This window comes from Chelonoidis abingdonii, chromosome 13 (genome assembly GCF_003597395.2).
Source record: "Chelonoidis abingdonii isolate Lonesome George chromosome 13, CheloAbing_2.0, whole genome shotgun sequence".
Classification (NCBI taxonomy): domain Eukaryota; kingdom Metazoa; phylum Chordata; order Testudines; family Testudinidae; genus Chelonoidis; species Chelonoidis abingdonii.
Genome location: NC_133781.1, coordinates 32,184,356 through 32,207,530, shown reverse-complemented (window position 1 = coordinate 32,207,530; position 23,175 = coordinate 32,184,356). Strand labels below are relative to the sequence as shown.

General features: G+C 58.6%; 3 protein-coding genes across 6 annotated transcripts; 2 read left to right on the top strand and 1 right to left on the bottom strand.

Annotated features, from left to right (window-relative positions):
* Positions 1-134: 134 nt before the first annotated feature.
* On the bottom strand, positions 135-4,602 carry TK1 (thymidine kinase 1). 4 transcript variants are annotated; one of them, XM_032799162.2, is made up of 7 exons: positions 4,521-4,600; positions 4,412-4,443; positions 3,696-3,809; positions 3,184-3,277; positions 2,674-2,763; positions 2,473-2,592; positions 135-2,343 (listed from the first exon to the last, which is right to left on the bottom strand). In XM_032799162.2, the coding sequence occupies exons 1-7, from the start codon at positions 4,584-4,586 to the stop codon at positions 2,158-2,160; spliced, it is 702 nt and encodes a 233-aa protein (XP_032655053.1). In that variant the 5' UTR covers positions 4,587-4,600; the 3' UTR covers positions 135-2,157. The 4 variants fall into 4 exon arrangements, with proteins under 4 accessions (XP_032655053.1, XP_032655054.1, XP_032655056.1 ...); XM_032799163.2 differs by lacking the exon at positions 4,412-4,443 and having other exon boundaries at positions 4,521-4,602; XM_032799165.2 differs by lacking the exon at positions 4,412-4,443 and having other exon boundaries at positions 2,082-2,343; positions 3,696-3,804; positions 4,521-4,574.
* A 1,949-nt stretch (positions 4,603-6,551) lies between these two features.
* Positions 6,552-12,325, top strand: AFMID (arylformamidase). The gene is made up of 10 exons (XM_075072088.1): positions 6,552-6,558; positions 7,436-7,576; positions 7,678-7,726; positions 7,992-8,077; positions 8,155-8,227; positions 8,601-8,698; positions 9,365-9,443; positions 9,960-10,095; positions 11,383-11,487; positions 11,856-12,325. Exons 1-10 carry the CDS (start codon positions 6,552-6,554, stop codon positions 11,883-11,885), a joined length of 804 nt encoding a protein of 267 aa, XP_074928189.1. The 3' UTR covers positions 11,886-12,325.
* A 2,536-nt stretch (positions 12,326-14,861) lies between these two features.
* On the top strand, positions 14,862-22,628 carry TMEM235 (transmembrane protein 235). The gene is given in 5 exon segments (XM_032799175.2): positions 14,862-14,958; positions 14,961-15,047; positions 17,482-17,562; positions 17,895-18,032; positions 21,982-22,628. Coding segments are annotated over 5 exon segments (636 nt in total). The 3' UTR covers positions 22,215-22,628.
* The last annotated feature ends 547 nt before the right edge of the window (positions 22,629-23,175 follow it).

Genomic DNA, 23,175 nt, shown 5'->3' with positions numbered 1-23,175 from the left:
CTAAAGAAGCCACATGACAGAGCTTCTAACACAGCCCCTGTCAGCAGAGCGTGAGTACAGCTGCCCCCAGAAGCCTGAGAAGAGGCCTCAGCCAGAGCATTGTGAATGTGGCATTAAATACACATTACACTGAGTTTCATTAAATTATTTAATTTAAAACTCACTCCTACACTTACAGACCCACTGAACCATTACGCAGCTGCCCACACCAAGGGATGAGCCCCCCTCCAAGGCTAATGGTGCAGCCTTAAGAACATTAAACTCCCACTGTTTAGTAAGCAGCTCTAGAACCAAGCAGGAATTCTTCAGTCACAGCTTGTAGAGTCTCCCCCCAAGGCAGTAATGGAGGTATTTAAAATTAGTAGCAGTCCTATTACACCTGGCAGGCAAGCTTCATAAAGATGGTCAGACTTGCTGCTTCCAAGCCCTGTTTGGGTTAGGATAAATGCAGCTGCTGTAAGGGGTGGGGGAAATGGGCTGAAGAGAACTTCCTGGTGCCAGGCCAGTGGTTAACAGAGGCCTTGTGTCACAAAGCAGCAAGCCTGGGCTGCAGGAAAGGAGGTAAGAGCAGCTAGCACATTCTCCAGGAAAGGGAAGGGCTAGCCTGGCCTAGCAATCATCAAAATGCTACATCTGCCTTAGGGAAAGGGCTTTGGCCCACAAGCTGTTATGGCAGCAAGGAAGCAGCAGGGAATGATCCCAAGCTTTAGAGAGAAAGGGGAAGAGAAGATTTGCTAAGGACACAAGAGGAAATTTAAGTCAAAGTGGAGATCAGCTGCCTGTTACCTTCAAGAGACCCTCATTTAAACATCTGGTTTTACAGACAGCAGAGACACATCCCTCTGGGAGATTAAAAATAGTGCTCAGCAGAGGCAACTTTCAGATTTACTACAAAATAAGGGGTGGGGCACTCACCAGCAATGCTACTCAAAGCCCCTGCCTGCACTAATCTTTACTCCCTCTAGTAGAGGCACAGAGGGCATCCTTTCCATCAGGCCACAGGGCTTTTAGACCCACTGTCTGCAAACTCTTAGGCAAGTAAGCAGCTGTGCACAGTGGTATTAGCAGAACTAGGCTCCACTGAAGCAGATGTCACCCTTTAACATCAGCCCGAGCTCCACCTCACCTCAGGAGAGCATTGTTTTCAGTTAGTCTGTGTTAAGAGCTTGGATACCATGGCTGGAGGGGTGACTATCCTCCACCCTCATTAGGGGGGATGCAGGGAGGAGCAGGGCCTCACTCCTTGAGTTAGTACACCTGAAACTAAAAACAGAACACCCACCTAACCCTAAAAATAAACACATCAATGCCACCTCCACTGCTGGTAACAGTAAAAACCCCTTGGAATGGAACAGCCCTGACTGAGAGCAACTCAGTCACTTAGCAAGTATAATCAGAGAAATCATCTTAAATTGGACAGACACTGAAGTGCAACGGGGGAGGGAGAATTACAGCTGCTTGCCAGAGAGGGGGTGGAGGCAGCTGCATATAAGCATTGTTAGAGGGCAAACTGATGTTTGGGAGGGAAGATAATGGCTGGGGTGTAGTGATAGCAGGAGAAGACACTAATAGGGATGGGAGGACTGAGGCCATTTACCTAAGAATGGAGTAAGAGGCAATATAATGAAGGGGCTAAAGCAATGAGGTCCTCCTGCCCCAGTGGCACCTAGGGACAGGGCATCCCCAGGCAGCAAGTCAAATGCATAAGCTAGTTAGGAACAGGCAAGGTCCTTAAGAACACAAGCAAAACCCAGCAACAGTGTCAGGGAGGGAGGTCAAAAGTGCTTTAGAGGGGTAACCAGAAGTTGGGAGGAATTTGTTACTCAGAAGCCTGGACAGATGGGTGTACTGGGAAGTCCCACACTCAGGGACTAGGGTCTGTTGCAGTGTGGATGCCTCCGTAAGTGCCTCCCATTTCTTGCCCAGATCCCATGGCAGAGGACTTTCCCCTTGGTTGCTTGCCTGACTCCTGTTTGTCATTGTTCTCCCCTTTTGTCCCTTCTACATGGAGGCTTGCGTGGTTCTTTGTAGCTCAGCACACACAAGCAGCAGTTAGGTTTGGCAGGTAGCATGGGGAGGCCACAAGACAGCTCTAGGCTGAACAGAGGAGAAAGCCAGCTTTAAAGCCCTAAAGTTGTAGTCTCTAGCCTCCCCTGCTCAGTTTGCTGGGCTCCACTGCATCTGTCGCGAAGCCAAGACCTTTCGAGAGGCTATGGCATCCACCTGTTTGGCTCCCACAGGCAGGTTCTCTTTGTTTTCTGGCCCAGCCTGCTGAGGTCGCTTCCTGAAGTAGCAGACACGGCAGACAGAGTGATACTTGTCTGACCCTCCAATAACTTCAACCTGGCAGGAGAGAGTATGTTAGAAGGGAATGCTCCTTCCTCCTGTATGAGCACACCATGGGCAGCTCATGTCACCTCACGTGTGCCTTCAAGGCCCTGTTAGAGTGGTCTTTGTTCCCTAGAATCTTACCTCCCGCTCAGCACCCAGCCTCTTAGTGTATGAAGCCTCCCGGTAACACTCCATGCATACAGCATTCAGCTTCACTACACTCTCTGCCAAGGGGACCAGGTTCAGGATGCTCCCAAATGCCTGCAGCAAAGAGACAGGCTATTTGTTACAGAGATAAGAACTCAGAAGGATCCAGTTACCCATTGCTGAAAGAGAAATTACCTTCCTTTGGAAGGTCCCATCGAGGGCAGCAACAATTACCGTCTTCCCTGCATTGGCCATCGCCTCGCAGAACTCCACAATGTCTGGGAACTAGACAGGGCATAAAGAGGACAGCTTCAGCGAGGACAGTGCAGAGAAAGGAGTATGGGCAGGTTCAAGAGCTGCAGATAGCCTTGAATTTAGAAATGTCTCCACAACAGCAGAACTGGGCATCAGCTAGGAAGCTACAGCAACATTACCTGGGCGAAGGGGGCAAGAATAGTCTTCACAGTTCAGACTAAACATGGTAGGTTTAGCTGCCCACAGGACCCGTACCAAGGCTACAGGGAGGGATGGCACTAGACCACACGTGTGGCTGGACAAGAACTCTGCACAAGACCATTTTACCAATTAACACAGCAGGTCTAAGATTCTTCTCTGCACTTCCCATCTTACATGACATGGGCCCCTTCTAGGCAAATTGCTTGTTATTGGACAGGAGACAGCAGCAGACAAGCACTGAGAACTTACAAACTGGCCTTCATCAATACCAATCACAGCTGAACCAAGCGCCTCCTGCTGCACATCTTTGAGATAACAGGCTGAAAAAGCCTCCATGGTATTCCTGCAAGGAAGGATCAGCAGACAGACAGAGTGACTGGTCAACCATACAGGAAGGCACTATTAAAAACAAGGACTCAAGCACAGGTAACAGCTGTTTTGAGACAGGTCATCATTCCTGGGCTAAAAGCTGTGCCACTTACACATGGTGCAGCTGCCAACCAGCTAGCTGTAAGAAAAGACATCCTATACTACAGCTAAACAGCAGCAAGCTGAAAGCAGCATTCTATGGAGGGGCACAGGGCTACAGAGTCATGCCTAAACACCCCATTGAAGGCAGGGCCAATGGAACAAAGGAGACAGCTTCAAGCTCGTAAGCCAAGTTCTCTATAGTTTCCCTTATTAGAAGCAAACAGTGAAGCTGCAGCACTCAGATGATTATCCTCCCTGCTAATTGGGCGATATCCATGGCAGCAGCTTACCTGTCATGCGTGGAGACCCCATTGGTGCAGTAACGAGTGTCCTTGGCGTACTTTATCACCAGGCATTTGTACTGTGCAATCTGGAATCTGCGGACCCTGCGCATGAGTTCTGTGCTAGAAAAGAGCCTCACGATGAACCACATCACGCACAGGGGCTAGCACATGGGGGAATGGACATTACCCCAGGGACCTTCCCACAGTCCATTCGTGGCAGCACAGGAGACAGCGAGCTCTAGCACCCCGAGCACATACTGGGAGCCAAGGAGAGAGCAGTGGCCTCACCAGGAGGAGCCTTCGGCCCATGATGCTGTCAGCCTATCTCGGGGGTAACAACAGCAGTGTCTCTCCCTCCCCAGTGAGGGGACTGGGCTCCTGCTCACCAACACCCCACAAACCAGGAGCAGCAGCTCGAGCCCCAGCCACGCCCTTGTGCCCGGAGGGGAGCCCCTGGCTGAGCCCCGGCGGAGGCTGTGTGGGCAGCTCAGCGCCAGAGGTTTCAAGGCTCGGCTGGCCGGGCTGCAGAGCGCCCCAGGGACCGCCCCACGGCCAGACAGGCGGGCTGGCTCGGTAGCTGCGCCCCGCCAGCCACGGAGCGGGGCAGGGGCAGCAGCCAGGGCCCAAGCGCTGTAGGCCCCGCTCCCCGCCCGACGGGGGCCGCTCCGGCCGCAGGCGGGGCCCTGGTGCGAGGGGACCCCCGCCCCCCCAAACCCAGGTACCTTTTCCCGGAGAACATGGGCCCGAAAATCACCTGCGGAGACAGGAAACACGAGGTGAGCCCTGGGCAGGCACCCGCAGAGCGCCGCCGCCCGGCGCCCGAGCACCCACCTGGATCTGGCCGCGCGCCTTGGCGGGCGAGCCGGGCTGCACCCCGGGCACGTTCAGGCAGCTCATTCCGCCGCTCCCGAGTGAACGGGCCCGCGCGCGCTCGGCTCCCTTAAACCCTGCCGGCACCGACCAATCAGGAGAGGCCACGCCCCTCCCGCTCCCCTCGGCGACCAATCAGGACCAGGGCGGGAAATTTCACCCAAGCACCCAGAAGCGGCCTGTCCCGGTGCATGATGGGAAAGGGATTGGTTTCCCCCAGTACCCTCCCTCCCGGAGTAGTTCTCAGCGTCCCCCGACGGCGCGTGGTGCCCCGGTGCCCCCAGGATCCCGGCCTCGGATCCCCCTCCCCGGTGCCCCCAGGATCCCGGCCTCGGACCCCGCCCCCCGGTGCCCCCAGGATCCCGGCCTCGGATCCCCCCTCCCCGGTGCCCCCAGGTTCGGGAGGCTTTGTTCCCAGCGGAGCCTCGCAAGCCAGATTCGCGGTACCTGTAACCGGGGGTGGACGGGAAGGAGCCGGGAAGAGTCCGTGTGTGTGACCTGCACCGACTCACCGCAAGGCGCAGGAGCGGATGGGTGCAGGGATCGGGGGGTTGATACAAACCAAGTAGAAGGAACAAGGTCTTTGTTATCTGGATGCTTAGCCGCTCTGGGGGCAGGGGTCCCGCCAGCTGTCTACACTGGGGAGCTGCCCAAAGGGGTCAGGGCTGAGTCAGTCCCCCTTGTCCGAGAGCAGGCGCAGGACGGGGTCCAGGGAACACGGGGGAATAAGCTGCCCACGGGGAATTCTCCTGCTCCGCTGTCTCTGAGCTAGGGACCGGGGAGGAAGGGGGCAGGGCCGGAGCCTGCAGAACTCGTGTTTCGGTGAGTCCCGCAGCACCTTCCTGAGCTTGGCACCGGCTTGGGGGGGTCCCACAATCCTTCTGCCCTCCGGACCAGGCCAGCCCTGGCACGGATTGGTTTGCGCTGGTCACATGGAGAGAGACAGCACCAGGTGCGGGTCGCAGCTGAGCCTGGGCATGGGGAGGTGGCAAGACATGACACAGGAGGTGAGGGGAGGGGGCACTACACGGGGGTGAGGGTGAGGGTGGGGGTGGGGGGGGGAGGCTGCAGACTAGAGGTATCGCGAGAGGAGGACGTAATTCGGAGGGCTTTTTGTCTTTGGGACTTCCTGTCCAATGTACTCTCAGGGACATGGGGAATCAAAGGGTCCAGGGAGCCTCATTTGGAACAGCCTCTGTTATTATCTTGGGACTTGACAAACCACTGGTGGCTGTGTGACCTCTCCTCCCGGCTTGTGCCAGTGCCCCCAGTCCCAGCCCTGCAACTCCCTTGGTCCTGTTATTCCAGCCCTGGGCCCCTCTCTCCCTCCCCTCTTCCATGTCTCTCAATTCAACCACTGGTCGGGCTGCTATTTTCCAGCCCCTGATTGTTAATGCTGGAGCCAGGTACACATCTGTTGCCTTTTCGCTGGGTGATCCTGCTCCCGTCCCTCTCTCCAGTCCCAAAAACACCAGCTTTGTAGACCAGGAAAAACTCATCTGCAGGGCAAAGATAAAAATCTAGCTGTGCTGGCCCTGTTCGTTGTGTCCAGTTTGTGCTGTGTTTACTTGCAGGAGCTAGAGAAGCAGTATTTGCCCCCAGTCCGGTGGTCTTCACGTCATGGGCACAAGGAGGCTGTTTGATAGCAGGCCCCATGTCCAGGGAAGGTGACCTGAAGGTAAGGGGGCCAGCAGGTTTTGCCAGGGGATAAGCTCCCCACAGAGCAAAGGTGGAGAAAGGAGCAGATGTGACACATGCTGTGCAGAGAGGGCATCTCAGCTGCAGAGTAAGCGTTTATAGCACTGCTGAGAGCTGGGGGGCACTGGCAAGGTTACTAGGAGTGGCTTCCCGACCCAGACTTGTCCCTGTGCTCTGTCTGCTCTGGTTCTATTTGTTTTGCAATGATGTTTCTTGCTGGAATTCTGTGAGACACAAAGTCCAGAAGGAGAGCCCCAACCCCAAAGAGCTGGTAGAAGAAGAGAAAAGACCCCCATGGCGGGTACCCACTAGTCACCCAAACAGGTGACTTTGGGGCCTTTGTTGTGTGGATGAACTGGTCCCTCTGATACGTGGGGGGGGGGGGGGGCTCAGTCCTCTGGCTGACCCTCTGTCGCCTGGCAACTGATGGCTGGGGCCCTTCCCCCCCTGCAAGGGGATGCTAAAGGTGGGGGAGAACAAAGAGGTCAAGTGACCTCCTGGCCCGGGGAAAGGAACTGAGCAGAGGAGGAGGGACTGGAGGGGGTTGTTAGTCTGAAGCTGTCTGGGGACGAGGAGTGAAGTGCAGATGTGGGGGGTCTGGCTCACTGCCCCCCAGAATGGATCTGGCTGAAGGGTCCCATTCGCTGTACCTACAAGCTCTGTTTTAGACCCTGTTCCTGTCATTTGATAAACCTCTGTTTTACTGGCTGGCTGAGAGTCACGTCTGACTGCAAAGTGGGGGTGCAGGACCCTATGGCTTCCCCAGGACTCTGCCTGGGTGGACTCGCTGTGGGAAGCGCACGGAGGGGCAGAGGATGCTGAATGCTCCAAGGAGAGACCCAGGAGGTGAAGACGTGTGAGCTTCTTGCCCTGAAAACAGTCTGCTCCAAGGGAGAGGAGGCTCCCCAAAGTCCTGCCTGGCTTTGTGGGGAGCAGTTCCAGAGCATCGCCCGGGGACTCCTTGACAGTTTGTAAATTACCAACTCCCTTGTGGGCCCACAGAAGCAGGTGGGGATTTAAGAGGTTTGGACAGCAGAGCGGTGGCTTAGCAAAGGGGGATGCAGTTCCGGAGAGCTGACCAGAAACAGACAGGCTCCCAGGTCAGAGCTGAGATAGACATAGAGTCTGGGAGCCAGGGAGGGGTGAGGGGGCTGCTAGCCTGCTGCACCATGGAGCAGTCCGTGTATGTGGTTTGTCCTCCGTTTCTCTTTCAGGCACCAGGAGGGCCCAGGCCACTACGCAGACCCTGCTGCATGTCCCTTATGGGGGCAGCAATGGGGAGAAACTAGACATTTACTTACCCACAGATCCCTCTGGAGGTAAATGAGGAGAGGCGGGGGCGTGGGATGAAAGCAAAAGGAGCTGGGAAGTGGAGGGAACATGCCTTGCCTGCCAGGTTACCCTTTGTTGTTCCTTGCAGCCTTCCCACTTGTCCTGTACATCCACGGTGGATACTGGCAGTTTCTAAGGTGAGGCAAGTCCTTTTCAGGGAGTTATTTGTGGGTGGGGGAACCTGTGTGAGGAGCTCAGCACCAGCCCAGCACTTCCCCCTCAGAAGTAAAGAGTGGAAGCTAGGCCTGTCCTGGGTGCTGCAGGGCCAACGGGCAGATAATGGCTGCCCTTGGGGCGTCTCTGTGGCTGGCCCTGTCTCCGGAGGTGCTTTGGCGCAGGGGAGCTGCTCTGCTACATCTTAAGCTGTTGAGCATATGACTTACCAGTGTTTCTCTTCCCCAGCAAGGAGGTGTCGGGCTTTATAGCGCCCCCTCTGGTGACACAGGGCATTGCGGTGGCAGCAGTTGGCTATGATGTGGCTCCGAAAGGTAAGGGGGTTCCGGAAGTGGGACCAGCATCTCCTCTCCTCGGCCCTGTGGCCCCTCACTTTGTGCTCTCTGCCTAGGCCACTTGGATGCGATGGTGGCGCAGATCCGGCGCAGCGTGGCCTTCATTGTGCAGCAGTATTCAAAGACCAGGTAGGGCCCTGAATAACTCCGGACACTGATTCTGTGTCCCTGCTAAGCCGGCAGGAGGAGGCTACGCCAAGGCATTTCACGCAGCATTAGGGACCTGTGGTCGTGAGTACGTGTGGATGGCCCCTGAGGAGTGGAAGTCTGGAGACATGCGCTACTATACCCTCCTCTCGGTGGGGTGGGGGACTGGAGCAGATGAGAACTAATCTGGCTCTTCTGACCCCACTGCTAGGAATGTTGCCACGTTCATACTCTGACTCTGTCAGGCTGTGCAGACTCTTCCATTCCAAAGGGGAGCCCCACAGCTGGGTGCGCAGACACTGGTCCCCGTACCTCCCTGCTCACAGCTCCTTCTGTCTACCCTCGCCCTGTCTAGCGGCGTTTACCTGTGCGGACACTCAGCAGGGGCTCACCTGGCAGCCATGGTGCTCTCAACTGACTGGGAGGAGTACGGAGTGACACCAGACATAAAAGGTAGCGCCTGGTTTCCCCAGAGACCCTCACCGCTCCTCCGCTATGCTCCATGTCCCATAAAGCAGGGTTTGCTCATTTGATTGGCTCACTGAGTCATGATGCATTACACCCCTTTCCACTCCAGCCACGTGGCTCTGTTCTGCTGAGACGTGAGGAAAGCAGAGTGTTTCCGTGTTCCAAAGCAGCATATAATGCAATGGACTCTGCCTCGCAGCCTCCTTTGCCCAGGTCTGTAGTGTGGTAGTAACGAGTGGCCAGGGCCCCATAGTACCAGGCACTGTATGAATATGTAATTGATCGTCTCTACCCCAAGAATCTTTCTGTTGATGTGTTGACTGGAGACCCCATGGGGATATAACAAACAGACAGTGGGAGCACGAGGGAACCACAGTGTGTCTCTGTCTCCAAGCTCCCAGGTGCCATCTCTCCCTCCAGGCCTGAGCATGCAGTGTCCTCCAGAGCATGCTTACTGGCGTGGCCCTGCCGTGGCCTTCAGGGGTAGGTATCTCACCCTGCCCTGAGCAGTGACCTGGGAAAACTGCGGTGAGGTACAGGCTGGAGAGGAAATTTCCCCTATGCTGGGGAATGGGGCAGGCTGCTGCGAGCCGTAGGGTCCCACAAGCCAGGCGAGGCCCTCACACAGATTAGGGTGTTTTTATTTTCCAGGAGCTTTTCTGGTGAGTGGAGTCTATGACCTCGAACCCATCACGCACACCTCTGTGAACAACCTGCTCCATGTGAGCCGGTGAGCGCCCTGGGGTCCAGAGCCAGCATGCCCTCCAGTGAGACAGCCATGGAACTCATGATCAGAAACACCCAGGCAGCTTGCCCCTGCCTGCATGCCCCCTTGTCCCTGTACCCCCTGCCCATAGGCATGCACCATATCATGCATTCCCCTGCTCCAGCCCACACACACACACACACTCTGTCAATACAGCCTGCACCTGCCCCCTTCTAACACCTGGGCAGTACACTGCAGTCCGTGGACACAAACCTGGGTATGTGTGCACCCCTTGTATGCACAGGCTGTGCACACCCTGCTCCTGCCTACACATCCTGGGTGTGCATACTCAGCCCCTCCCTGGGCACACATAGGCAGTACAGGTATGTGGTGTGCAGTGTGAACATGAGGACTGGCTTCCCCTGTGCCCAGAGGACAGTTCCTCCCCACCATAGCGGGGTGACAGGCTGTGCTTGCTGCCCCAGCCCTGCTCCTCCCGTGCAGGTCTGACTGCTCTGCAGTGACACTGTCTCTACCCAGGGAGGTCGCCTGGAGGAACAGCCCCGTCCTGTGCATGACAGCAGCGACGCCTGCCAGGAAGGCCTGTGAGGTGCTGATCGCTGTGGCCCAACACGACTCGCCAGAATTCCACAGACAATCCCAAGAGTATTTCCAGGTGCTGCTCCCAGCAGCCCCATCGTCTTAACTGTTTCATGGCCGCGTGTGTGTGAGGGAAAGTCAGCGGCAGGACCCCAGCCCAACTCACTAGACTCTTTCCACCCTTGCTTGCAGGTGTCCCAGGACATTAGAGACACAGGGAGTGAGAGAATCTCTCTTATGGGACCAGCTTCTGTTGGTGCCGTAGACCAAACCTGAAGAAGAGCTCTTTGCAGCTCAGATGCTTGTCTCTCCCCAGCAGGAGGTGGTCCCATAAATGATTTTACCTCACCCACCTTGTTTGTCTTCACACCCTTGCTACATGGAACCCAGCTGGAAACCTCTCGGGGGTCTCCCATCCCTAATCAGCTGGGGCTTTGTGCCCTGGCTGGTCACTTTCTGCACCCCTCGATTTTCCCTAAAGGTCTGGGCGATGGGGTGGAGACACGCCGGCTGGCATGGGCAGGATGGATTTAGCAGGCTACTGTGTACACAAGTAGTTGGACTGGCTCTGCCTGAGCTGGAGCCCTTGAGGTAACCCCTAACTGGCGGCAGGTTCAAGCCAGGGGTTTCCAGATACAGGGAGAAGGCCTCTAGCCAGGGCTGGAGGTAGCCTAGGCAGAGCTACCCAGGGGCAGCCAGAGCAGGAGGGGATTTGCTCAGCTCAGAGAGCTATTCTGTGCCCCAGAGGCATTTGCTTTCCACCCCTTCCTTCAGTAGGGGGTGACTGCCTGAAAGAGGTGTACTTTGCAGGCTGCCCCACTTCAGGCGTGGCTTTCCTTCGAGTTTATAAGCTAAGCAGATTCTGGTGGGGCCAGAGCCTGGATGGGAGACTACAAGAGCTGAACCAGACAACAAAGAACAAGGAACTTGATCCCGAAAGGTGGTGGGATGCTCTGTGCTGTCATTTGCCTCTTGGGAGAACTGCCCAGAATGACTCTTACGCAGCAGGGGCCCATTGCTTAGTGCTGCCTGGCCTCCCTCAGCTTCTCATCCAAGTGATAACTTAGTGGAGCTCATAGGGGATGGAGGCATAACAGGAGACTCCCACTGCAGTGAGGCATCCAGCACAGAGGAGATCTCCCCGGGGGGGCGGCTAGTTTCTGTGATGGGCCTGTTTGCTCAGGGAGAGCATGCCCCACTCCCTGCTGGGTGGCACTTGCTCCAGGTGGGAGCTCTTGGGGCGGGGCTGCTGCTTCCATCTCCCTCACCCTGGTGCCTGGCTCCTGCATGGAGGAGCAGCCACCTCCTCTCTGAAGTGCCTGGTCTTTCTCTTGACCTCAGCGCTGCTGTCTCTTCCCTCCAGGCCTTGCGCTCAGCTGGCTGGAGTGTCTCTTTGCTGGACATTGCTGACATGGATCACTTTGACGTCATTGAGAAATTATCCCAGAGAGGCTATATCCTGACTCAGGTAAGGGGGTAGGTGGGCTCCCTGTGGGCACTAGGGCACCAGAGCTCTTGTGGGCTTGGCTCAGGGTTGGAGAGCACCAGCCAAGATCAGCTTGGCCAGGGGGAGCCTGCCTCCTAGAGCTAATGCCACCTGGCGATTCTGATACTGGTCTGTGCCTCAGCTGTGTTGGGACCTGGTGCTGGGGCAGGGCTCTGCTCATTAGCGAAGCTGGCCAGGGTGTGGTCACTACTCGGCAAAGAGCAAGGGATGGATCAGTGTGGGGGGAAGCTGAGCGACTCATTTCTCTGTCCTGCTCACAGACCTCGCGCTGCAGCGAGCAGGGCCCAGCCGCTTGTTGTTTACAGGAGTCTTGTTCCTTAACTTTTCAGGTCATTTTGAACATGATTTCAAGAGCTTGATTTGAAAGTGATGGGAGCAAAATGGAGGCTGCAAACCACAGTCCCACTGACAGTCAGTCATTGCCTGGTCCCCACGTGACCCTTCCTGTTCCTGGGGCAAGACTAGCATCTCCCTTGTGCAGCCCCATCAGACGTGCTCCAGCTGCTTGGGACAGACATTTGCCTTTTCGGCCCCTCCCTGTCTACCTATTTCCTGTTCTGTGCAATCTCTGATGCTGGCTGGAACAGGGAAGGGCCAGCTCTAGCGGGGCCTATTAGAATATTCTCAGTGGTGCCAGAGGTTTTTGTGCCAGGTTTGCTGGGCACATCACCCTTGTCACGCAGGCTGACACCTTGCCTCAGCGTACTGGCCAGACAGTCCAGTGGGGCTCTCCCTGGTTCGCTGGCTCCACTGTGGGTTTGCCCCCTCACAGTTTCCCTGGAACTGGTTCTTGTGAATATTAAATAAAATCCGAACATAAATAACAGCTGCTGCTTTCCTATAAAACTCTCTCCTGGGGAAATAGCCTTGTCATAAATCCACGAGTGCAGGCAAGACACTATTACTGTATAAATCAACTGCTCCATCTCCAAAACCACAGAGCTCTATCAGCTGAGCTAAAAGATTTCCCATCCTGGTAGAGTAGCAGAACCCTTATGCTGTACTCTGCAGGAGGCCTAGCCCTTAGGAAACTGCCCACAGAGCACCAGGTCAAGCCTCTCTGCTGCTGCAGCACAGCAAAGGGGGCTTAAAGTTGCACTAAAGTGGCCACTGGGGATTTCCTTAGCATATGGCAAGGCCTCAATGGTACAAGGTTGGTCTAGCAGACTCTGTCACCTGCTTCTCCCCTCCCCCTCCCCACATAGGCTATGGGAGGGGTGTGGTTGGCATGTGCCATGCTCCAGTGATCCGGCCAGAGGGGATTATTTCACCTGGTATAGGCAACCATGGGGCTGCTCTAACATGCTCCAGGGCCCAAACCAGCTCCTGTTGCTTCCTGGTGGAAAGGTGAATAATGTTACCTTTGCCCCCTCTCTTCTCAGGTGAGCCGAGTGAAGCCTCGACGTAGGACCTAATTCACAGTATGTTAGAGCCTGCTCTGGTCAGCGTGGGGGTACTAGTGCCCCACGGCCCCGGATCAGGCTCTTTTGTTTGGTTTACGCCCCACCAGCATGAGGCTCCAGCTGGGTGCAGTGCTTCTGCTGGCTGGGGAGCCTCGTGCCACCACTTTCCTGACAATCACTGGCAGTTTCACCATGAGGACTGTTTGATTCCCTGATGAGAGGGGGCCATGGCAGTAGTGGGGAGTTTGGTGGCTAGGACCGTGTCCTCTCCATGCTGCTGTCCCCGCAGGGCCTTGTACTATCGCCCATGTCAGCACTGGCTACATCCATGCACAGCCGCTCCCAGCCACCCCAGGAAGTGCCCTGTCCCTCCTGCTGCCATGACGGCACCTGGCCTGACAGCACCGCCTGCTGCTTTGTCTGTCCCCTTAGCTCCTCCCCTCCTGTTCTTGTCATGGGGCAGGAGAGACTGGGCCCACCCCTGTGTGAGATCCTACCTGCTTGTGGGGACCCCCAGCCTCTTACACCACTTACCATCACCTCTATGCTGGAACAGGTGATAACAGGGATCCCCAACCACATGGAGCTGTCCCCAGAGAAGAGTGGGGCAGCATCTCTGGGTGCCCCCAAAGCAGATAAGATAGGGCTGCAGGGGATCGTATCCAGGAGGCTCCTGTACTGTCATCAACTCTTAAGATGTTTGATGTTTTTCCTAAGCCCCAGCTCCTGGAGTCCTGGGATTGGGTGAGGATCTCAGCTTCCATTAAAAAGAAATGTAAATGTCCATTCTGGGGGAGGGATCTAGGGGGATGGGGAAAAGTTTTAAAACGTGACCCACGAGTATCCTGAGAGCCAGGAGATGGAGAAAATGAGCCAAGCTTGTGATCTGGAGGGTGAGGGGTTGACTCCTGATTTTTTAACACTTGGAGTTGCCAACCCTGCCTCTGGCACCCCTCTACTGGGAACCTCTCTGTGCACCCCCCATCCCAAGGAGTCTGGGGGCCCTGGCTGGAGGGATTGGGGAAGAGTTCGGGACTCTGCTCCAGAGGGTCCCAGCTGAGTTTATTTCTGCCCCAGCCAGCATGGGCCAGACCTAGATAATATTTGGTCCTGCCTGGAGTGCAGGCACTAGATGAGCTAGGCTCTGAGGTCCCTTCCAGTGCTACCCTCCTCTGCAGGAAGCCCGGGTTTCCCCAGGGTCACAGCTCCTTTTGTCCCTGCAGTGGGGCTGCCCGTCTGACTGGCTGTAACCCAAAGCAGCAGAACGCTGGCAGCCGATCCAGCCCCAGGCCCTGGCAGGGGAAGCGGCTGGCCAGGCTCTGCTCCACTCCCCGAGCTGCATAGCTTTGGGGAGAGGGGTGCTAAGGCCACTTTCTGCGGCTCCCCCAGGCCCGGCCCGGCCTCTCCCCTGCTTGCGCCCAGCTCCCGGCCTGGGGAGAGCAGCCAGTGACGCCGCGCCCAGGCCCGATGCGCAGCGATGGGCACACGCTGGAGGAGAGCCCACAGTCCGGGCGCTCTATGCCGTATGGCAGGGGGAGCCTGGCTGGCACCCAGGGGTTCCTGCGTCCACAGCACGTGCGCCTTGTGGGGGGTCCTGTGAACCGGGGGCCAAGGGTCGCAGCCTGGAGAGCCGAGGCGAGGGGGTCACAGCCTCCGAGCGGGCATTGGCTTCGGGGATGTGAAGTGCTTGGCTCAGGCTGCCCAGGGTCAGCGCCCCCCGCTCTGCATGGCCCTGCCCTGCCCCACTGCGAGCCCACGCCCGGGGAGGTTGCGCACAGCGCCCCTGCCGGGGGCGCCGCAGTGCCAGGCTCCCAGATGCCGGAGGGGGGCGCACAGACCCCTGCTCCCCAAATCACCCAGGCTGCGCGGCCGGGTGAGGGGCGGCGCGGCTGGTCCGGTGGCGCAGGCGGCAGCAGCGGAGGTCGGGTGGGGATGGGGATGGGGTGAGTCGCGGTGCCCGCGGGCGCCCTGTGGCTGGGCGCTGCGCTCAGCAGCATCCTCCGCTTCGGGCTCCTGGCCGTGGCCATCGGTTGGACTATTGGTACCTGGGGCGGGTGGAACCGGCTCGGGACCCGGAATCGCTCAGCTCCCACTCCAGGCTCTGGCTGGTCTGTGAAGGTAACGGGCGCCGGGACCGCGCTGTCGGGTTGGGCACCCCCGGCTTGCCAGCCTGGGTTCCCCCCCTTTCATCGGTGCTACATCAGCCGCCTCTGGGCGTTGAGGCAGCCGAGGGCCAGCGCTGCCCTGCACTTCCCCGGGAGCAGTGACCCTGAACCCCCGTGCCCCTGCACTCCCGGCACCCCGCGGTGTTCCGGCCCCGGGAGCACAGGGTGTGTGCAGAGAATCTGCCTCGGGCCCTTCGGTGCCAGCTGGGCGGGGGGCCTCGGCTTCTTCCCGCCTGCCTGTGGGATGTGAGCAGCTGCTGAGTAGACACGCGGGGAGCTCCCTGCTGCGCTCCCACCATCCCTGTCTGGGAAGCCCCCTGCCCAGGGCCACAGAATGCGGCTAGCCCCTCGGTTTCCATGCGCACCTGCGATCCGGGGCCCTGCAGGGAGAGGTGAGGAGCTAACCGGTCCGGCGCACCTGGTTCTGGGGGCAGCACGGAGGGGGAGGGTGGCTGAGAGCGAGCGAGCTGGGGGTGCTGCAGCATTCCTAGCCCCAGCGCCTGTGCGGAGGTGGGCAGCGCTCAGCCGGTCTCCAGGTGCCCAGCAGCTCCTGCCCTGAGCCTGGCGGGGGAGGCAGCAGCAGCTGCTTTAATTGCTGATAATTATCTGGGTTAGTCAATGGCAGCCTGGGACTGGAGCCTAGATTCTCTGCTCCCACCACCGCCCTGGGGACCCTGGGCCTGTCACTCTGTCCTGCACCTAGCCCACCACAGCACTGTCCTGCGGCCCTGTGGCGATGGGCAGGCAGCTAAGCACTTGGCTAGAGGTGAGAGGCTGAGCACTGTCCTGAGAGGCTGTCCTCTTGTGGGCCCCAGGAAGGGAAATGACCAGCTGCTGGGGCCTCTCCAGTTGTAATATCCCTGTCTCAGTCGCTCCTGGGGGCATGGAACCTGGCAGGGGATGGGGGGGCGCTGTGCCCAGGGGAAGATATCTCTCCCACTGCTTGCCAGGACTGGAGGGGTGGGCTGGCAGGAGCAGCCCCCACTGGTGAGGGTGGCTTGTTAGAACAGCCCAGCTGAGCCAGCGCTTTGCTGCACTCTGGATCTGCTGGTTCGCAGATCTTGCATTGCAATTACTTGGTGTCTCATTGCTGTCCCCGGAGCAGGCGCTGGCACAGGGGCTGCTGCTAACTGAATCCTTTCCCTGTTCCCCAGGGCTCCTGTCAGTTTGCAGGGCGCTGTGCCCCCAGCCAGGCAGGTCAGAGGGCCCCTTCATGCTGCCTTTCATTCCACTGGGCCACAGGCCAGACCTCCCTGCAGAGCTGAGGGCCTGTGGGAATTGGCCCTGTGCCTGGGGTCTTGTTATTAGCAACTGCTTCTCAGGGGAGGCCTGAGAGGTTCCTTAATGACTGTCCCATGTGATGCTGCGTTTTCCACTCCCAGTCATTGCTGCTCTGTGGGGTCCTGAAGGCTGGAGTTTCTGCTTCTCAATGTGCCACTTCAGCATGCATGGGAGGCTGGAGCCTGACCCTAAATTCTCCACAGACACACTTGCAGGTGCTGGGTTTGCACTGAACTCCCCTGCAGGAGCCATCCGAGACACTCACATGCCTTGCCTGGGAGCTGTGCCCGCCAGCCCAGGGGAGTGTGACAACCAGGGATTGGCTGCATGGGGTCCCCATCTTCCTGTTAGCTCCTCCTGTGGCCGAGCACAGAGGCCTGGTTCAGCCTCAGACAGGGCCTGTGGCTTTGGGACCAGAACTCCAGAACCCAGGCCTGCAGCTGCTCTCAGGGGCCAGGCATGGGGCAGACAGGAAGGGAGGGGCAGGAGGAGGAGGTGAAGGCATGACTGACATGTACAGCACTGCCTTGGGGAGTTCCCAGCCCTGCTGGGCAGAGGTGTCCATGGGGAACTCAGAGAGAATGCCAGGAGAGGGGGTTTCCTGCTGTCACAGGGGCAGGAAGGCTCCATAAAGGCTTCTGAGGGGTGGGTGGGTGCATCGGGCCCTGCATTTCATCCAGAGAGAAGACTGCTGGCCAACACAAAACTAACAGCTGCAGGTCTCCCCCCCACCTCAATCCTAGCCAGGTGCAGGAGGCCCCAGCTCCCACATCTGTACCCCAGCCCTGAGCTCCCTGCTGACAGCGCTCGCTGAGCTGAGCAATGCTACTTTTGTCCCTTTCTACTTTCTACTCACTAGTGAAATTGTCCCCTTAGCCCCAACTCCATCCCTGGCTTGGCCCCCAGCAGATCCCCATGGATGTTGAGGATCCTGCCCTGAGGGCTGTAAATCCTCCATAGAGGCCCCTGCCCCTCACTTCCCATAGATTTGAGGCAGATAAAACCGTTAGGATGGTCTCATTTGGCCACCTGTGTAATGCAGACTGGAGGACCCCACCACTTACATCCTGGCTGGGGGCTGGTTTATTTTCTCCTCTCCTCTCCAGGCAGGAATGTATGTGTCCCACTGATCAACCCATTTGGGAGTGAAACCCAAGAGGTGCCCACGTCTCTGCAGCATCTTATCTGTGAGTTGCCTTGTAGCCCAGGAGGGACGTTGTCCCCGGCTTGCTCACAAAGGGGAGGGGTGCCCAATGTGCTGCGCCATTGGGGGCCTCTGCTCAGGACACCCACACTCAGGTGTCTCTGTGCTGGGTCCCTGCATTGGCTGGGGGGAGGGGAGAGGGACTGGGCTGTGCCGGGAGCCAGTGCCCAGTGTCAGGTCTGGAACAGTTGAGGCTCATCCTTCCTGGTGGGCACAGAGCAGGGCCGGGACCTGTGTTGCTGCTGCTCCCATCTCAGCAGCCTGCAGCCAGGGCATGTACTGCAGCCGGAGGCCATCTTACTGTGTCCTTGGCAGGCATGCACCGGGCCTTGGTGGTCATGCTGCCGCTCAGCCTCATTCTCCTTGTCTTCGGCTGGATCTGTGGCGTCGTCAGCTCCTTGGCACAAAGCTGCCAGCTGCTGCTCTTCACAGGCTGCTACTTCCTGCTGGGAGGTGAGTGGCTGCGGCCAGCGGGTGTGGGCAATTGGGGGGGAATGTCCAGGCCATGCTCTCTCTCAGGAGCTTGGTCCCTGCAGAGAGCAGCCAGGGGCCCAGGGGCTGTGGTAGCCACAGCCATTGGGGACGGGCTGTTGAGCTGCTGAGGCTGCCCTGGGTTTTCAGCCATCTCCCATTGTCACACTCACTGCTCAGGGGGTTCCACACTGGGTTCTTTTCTTGCTGCTGCTAGCGATGTGGGGCTGGGGAGAGACTTGCAGTGCTGGGGGTGGGAGGCTCCCTGAGCAGAGAGCTACAGACCCCTGCCCAAAGCAGGCCACCATGGAGCCACACTGCCCCTGCCACTGCCCCAAGCAAATGGCCACAAAGTGACTCTGAGCTCACTGGGAGCTCTGTTCCCAGCCCCTGGGTAACGGGCAGGACCCCTGCAGTCCTGGGTGGAGGAGGGCTCTGCGAGAGGTGGTGGCATGTTGCTCTTTACCCCGTTGCGGATCTGCAGCGCCCCCTTTGTGCCAGGTGCTGTACAAATAGAACCAGAGTCCTGAGCACTGACTGGCTCCTGCTGGTGGGAAGTGCCCGGTGGGAGTTCAGGTTTTCAGCTTGAGCAGGAGAGAAGCATGTGGCCCCTTGGAGGGGGAGGGGGTGGTTTGTGGGTCTAGCGGGATTGGCTGTGTCTGAATGTTTATGGGCTGTGACCCCTCCTGGCCGCACTCATGCCAATCAGGCCTACGCTACACCAGTGGGGCTGGCGTGGGTCAGGGCCAGCTGCCTGGTTCTCTGGCGGTGGTTGGGGCTGAGTTCTCAGCTGCCCAGGCCTGCCCCCGCCTCCCCCAGGGAGCAGCTGCCCAGGCTCTACATTAAGCACATTTTTTCTTACTGTGATTTGAATTGTCCCTCGGCCCCATCCTCGAATCTGAGTCATGGCGGGCGAAGGGGGGGCACCTGCTGGCTGAGGGGAAGGTGGGGGTTTGGGGCTGGGACCCCCCTTTCCTTGCTGAGGGGAAGGAACAGCCTCCTTGGGGGAACATGTAGAGACAGACCAGTGTGGGTCTGAGGTGCTGTGTGCCCTGGCACTGGGGGGACAGAGACCGAGGGAGCTGGATGCAGGCCGAGAGCCTGGCACTGCCTGTCTCAGCCCCTTGGGGCAGGGCTGGCCTCTTCTCTCTTTGTCCCTGGCCTAGGATGTCTGTGCCTCCCTGCCTATCCTTGGGCTCTCCTCCACCCCACATGCCAGTGCCCAGAGCCCTCTTGCTCCAGGCTGGCTGGGTCTGCTCCTCACTGGCTGCATTTCAGTGCTGCTGGCTGGCAGCAGGGGAGGCAGGATTTTATTCTGCACTGGTCTGGGCCCTCTGTGGCCAAAGGTGTGACGAACTGGGACTGTTCTTAATGTTTGCTCTGAATACTGTGTTGGTGCCTCAGTGTCCCCTAGGCAGTTCTTAAGTATCTGGCAGAGCAAAGGGCCAGCGCACCTAATGCCTGGCACTCTGTATCCTAGCAACTGATGGCCTGGGCCCCTCCTCTGCAAAGGTGCCAACTGCAGGTGTTGGAGACAAAGGGATCAGGTGACCTCCTGGCCCGGGAAAGGAGCTGAGCAGAGAGGAGGGGCTGGAGGGGTTTGTTAGTCTGGAGCTACCTGGGGATAAGGAGTGAAGTGCAGACCTAGGGGTCTGGCTCACTGCCCCCCAGAATGGACCCGGCCGAGGGGTCCGGTTCGCTGTATCTACAAGCTCTGTTTTAGACCCTGTTCCTGTCATCGAATAAACCTCTGTTTTGCTGGCTGAGAGTCACGTCTGACTGCAAAGTGGGGGTGCAGAACCCTGTGGCTTCCCCAGGACCCCGCCTGGGTGGGCTCGCTGTGGGAAGCACACGGAGGGGCAGAGGATGCTGAATGCTCCAAGGAGAGACCCAGGAGGTGAAGACGTGTGAGCTTCTTGCCCTGAACAAGTCTGCTCCGAGGGAGAGGAGGCTCCCAAAGTCCTGCCTGGCTTTGTGGGGAGCAGTTCCAGAGCATCGCCCGCGGACTCCGTGACAAAAGGCAAGTAAATAACGGAGAGGCTTTTTGCTATGAAGGCAGCAACGTGCCATGTCTACAACCCAGGGCTGCGCAGTGAGTGGCATCAAGTGAGAGCACTGGTGTCGCGGCTGAGCGCTAGATTGCACGCTTGGTACCAGAGGCATGGTGCTGAGCCCCTCTGTGGCTGCTCCCTGCCCTGTGACCTGTGTTGGGGCAGCTCTCCCTGGGCCTGGCTGCTCTGTGCTCTCTAGGGACTGGACCCCATCAGGATCCCTGTGCAGGGAGCTCTGTAAAGCTGTCAGTGCCTCTCCTAGGAAATCTCCTTCCCACCCCCTTCTTTCTTCTCCGTTGGTGGTGCTGTGCCTGGAGCAGCCAGGACTGCTGTGTGCTGGCGAGGTGGGTGGGGAGCTGCCCCTCTGGGCCATGCCAGAGCTGGGGGTGATTCTTTACTATAGGTGCAGAGTGCAGGGTCTCACTAGAACCCGTGGAGGCCGGATACCTCCCACTTCTGTTTGCTGAGCTCCCTGTTGCTCACTATTAATATGAAGCACATAGCAATTCCTGCCTGACCCTGAAACTCAGCTGGGACCAGGGGTGACTGGGGATGGCCAGGGATTCGCTTCCATTTGTCACCAACTCAGCTGTGACTGATTTGCTGCCAGCCAGCAGCTGTCAAGTGGCCAGAGAGGAGCAACTTAGGTGCCACTTTGAGCATTATTCGAGATTCGCTCCATGGCCCGATTCTATGCCATGGGGAGCGTTGGCTGCATTCCCTCACTGTGCCCTTTGAATCCCACCTCAGCTCTTCCCCGGTCCCGGGCTCTTCTCTGGAGCTTGTGTTCAGAGGGCCAGGCCCTGTGAGTGTCTCAGGCACCCCCACCCGTCGGGTGTGACTGCACAATGGGCAATAGAGTCACATGCCACTGGGGGCAGAGGCCAAGCAGCCAGGAGTTCTGCAGCATGGTCTGTTGGCCCCCCACCCCCAGCGCTGTCTCCACACATCGACGCACGGCGATGAATCCTCTCATTTACCAGGACGTGTCTGCCCCCAATGCTAGGGCAGCTGAACAGCAGTCTGTTATGGGGGGCTGCTCCCCCCTGCAGCAGGGCAGGGCTCCCCCCCAGTGCAGACAGGAACAGAGGCTCCATCATGCAGTCACCTCAGCAGGACCCCCAGGTTCACTTAGCCTGGCTGGCAGCAGCTGCTCTGCGAAGCCACACACAAGGAGCTGTGGCGTTGCTGGTGCTATGCCACTCGTGGGGTTCCCAGAACATCCAGGGAGGCATCCCAGGGCTCACTATGCTGCAGAAAGCTCAGCTGCTCTGGGGTTCCTCCCAGTGCATTGGGGGAGACCTGTCAGTGCTTCTGGGCACAGGGGGACTCATGTAAAGGGGCTGGAGTGGGGTAGCTGCAGCCTCTCGGCAGGCGGCTGGCTGCAATCCCAGGGGGCTGCAGGGAGTGCTGTGGGCAGCTAAGTCAGCATTTCTCACATGCGGCCACCAGCACTTTTCTGCAGCCACGAGTGTCCTGGGCAGAGATGGGGGCAAAGCAGCAGCCCCCACTGTTGCTCCTGGATACGCCGTCTTCGTGTTTGCTGGCACTGCCAGCAGGGATCAGTGCCCTGAACCACACAGCCTCCCTGGGAGCACTGGGCAGACGTGGGGCTGGTGAGCATGATGCCAAAGGAACCTGGAACTCCGCAGCAGCTGGTGAGTTCCCAACCTATCTTCCTGGGGCTCGGACAAATGGTCAGAGCGGCCATCAGCGAGAGTTGGGGGCTGCACTGTGAGGCCACCAAGACCGTTCCCCTGGGGCCAAGCACCTAGGCACAGCTACACCCGTTGTGCGGCTGCCATGGCCCCAGACTGCTATGGCGGACCTGGCCAGGGCCCCAGGCCAGCACCAAGCCCTGCCGTCTCTGCCTCTTGCAGGCCTGCTGACTCTGACCAGGATCAGCGCCTCCATCAGCTACTCTGAGGTTGCCTTCGCTGAGACCGTCTGCATGTACAGCCAACAGCACTTTGACCACGTCCACATCAGCTTTGGCTGGTCCATGGCACTGGCCTGGCTCTCCTTCCGCTCAGAGGTGCTGGCTGGCTCCCTCCTCCTCCTCGCTGCCCGGCTCCTCAGCCTGCAGCAAGCCACACGCTCTGTGGCCATCTGAGCCACAGGGAGATGGGCAGACACACCCCAGCGCTCCACCACCTCCAGCCTCTTTGGGACTGACCTTTCTGCCACCTCGTGCCCCACGCACCCAGCTGCAGGCCCCCTGCATTGCAGCCCCTGCTGCTGGGAGGGAAGCAGGTAGGGGGCAGAGGCTAAAGCCCCACAGCATCAGGTCCAGACTGATCCTCCACTCCCTGGTGCTGCTGGCTGCTGCTTGGATTCCCTGAGTTCCTGGGGCTGGGCCTGGCGGCCAGCTCCTCTCAATCCAGTGGTCCCTGGCTATGATGGAGGCCAGCCTGTTAGAGAGGGCCTGCACCCTCCCCACACAGAGCCAGCCGGCTGCAGGGAGGAAGATGGGGACAAGGGGGGAGCAAAGGGCAGATGCTACTGCACCATGCTCAGACCTGGAGAGAAGCAGAGCATCCTTTGGAGCAGGGAAGCCCATCAGACCGGTGCTAAGCCTGGGGTGAAGGAAGCAGCACCAAGGGGCAGTCAGCCCCACCCTGAGGCTTTTCTGCCTGCAGCCTGCCACAGCCCCCTGCTGCTACTGCTTCAGCTACCCTCCCATGGCCAGAGCATCTGGCCTCCTGTCTGTCCTGCCTCTACCCAGCGTCTGTCCCAATAAAAGGCTCCTCTGATTCCATAGCCAGCGTCTGTCTGTTGTTGGCACCTCCCACCCCTTCCAGGCTACCATAACCCCTGGGGCTGAAAGAGCTGGAGGCCCAGCCGCTGCCTGGCACAGCCTTGCAACCATCCCTCTGCACCAGGAGCTGCTGCAGTCCTGCCTTCTCTGCCCTCCCTGAGTGTCCCCACGTGCTGGCTCTCCCTGCCTGGGAAGGAGCTGGGCTGAGCATCACCCAGAACCCCTCTCTGCAGCGCAGGCTGGGAGCGAGGCCAGGCACAGGGGTGTCTCCTGTGGAGGAACTGAATTTCTGCAGCCACGCTGCACTGCTGCTCCT

Bases quoted from the DNA above. Each gene is read 5' to 3' on its own strand.
- AFMID (XM_075072088.1), top strand. The intron at 8,228-8,600 runs GTAGGGCCCTGA...CGCCCTGTCTAG, and splicing joins CAGCAGTATTCAAAGACCAG to CGGCGTTTACCTGTGCGGAC. The intron at 11,488-11,855 runs GTAAGGGGGTAG...TTAACTTTTCAG, and splicing joins GAGGCTATATCCTGACTCAG to GTCATTTTGAACATGATTTC.
- TK1 (XM_032799162.2), bottom strand. From the start codon at position 4,586: ATGAGCTGCCTGAACGTGCCCGGGGTGCAGCCCGGCTCGCCCGCCAAG. The intron at 4,444-4,520 runs GTGGGTGCTCGG...CTGTCTCCGCAG, and splicing joins AGGCGCGCGGCCAGATCCAG to GTGATTTTCGGGCCCATGTT. The intron at 2,764-3,183 runs GTAAGTTCTCAG...TGCCCTGTCTAG, and splicing joins GTATTGATGAAGGCCAGTTT to TTCCCAGACATTGTGGAGTT.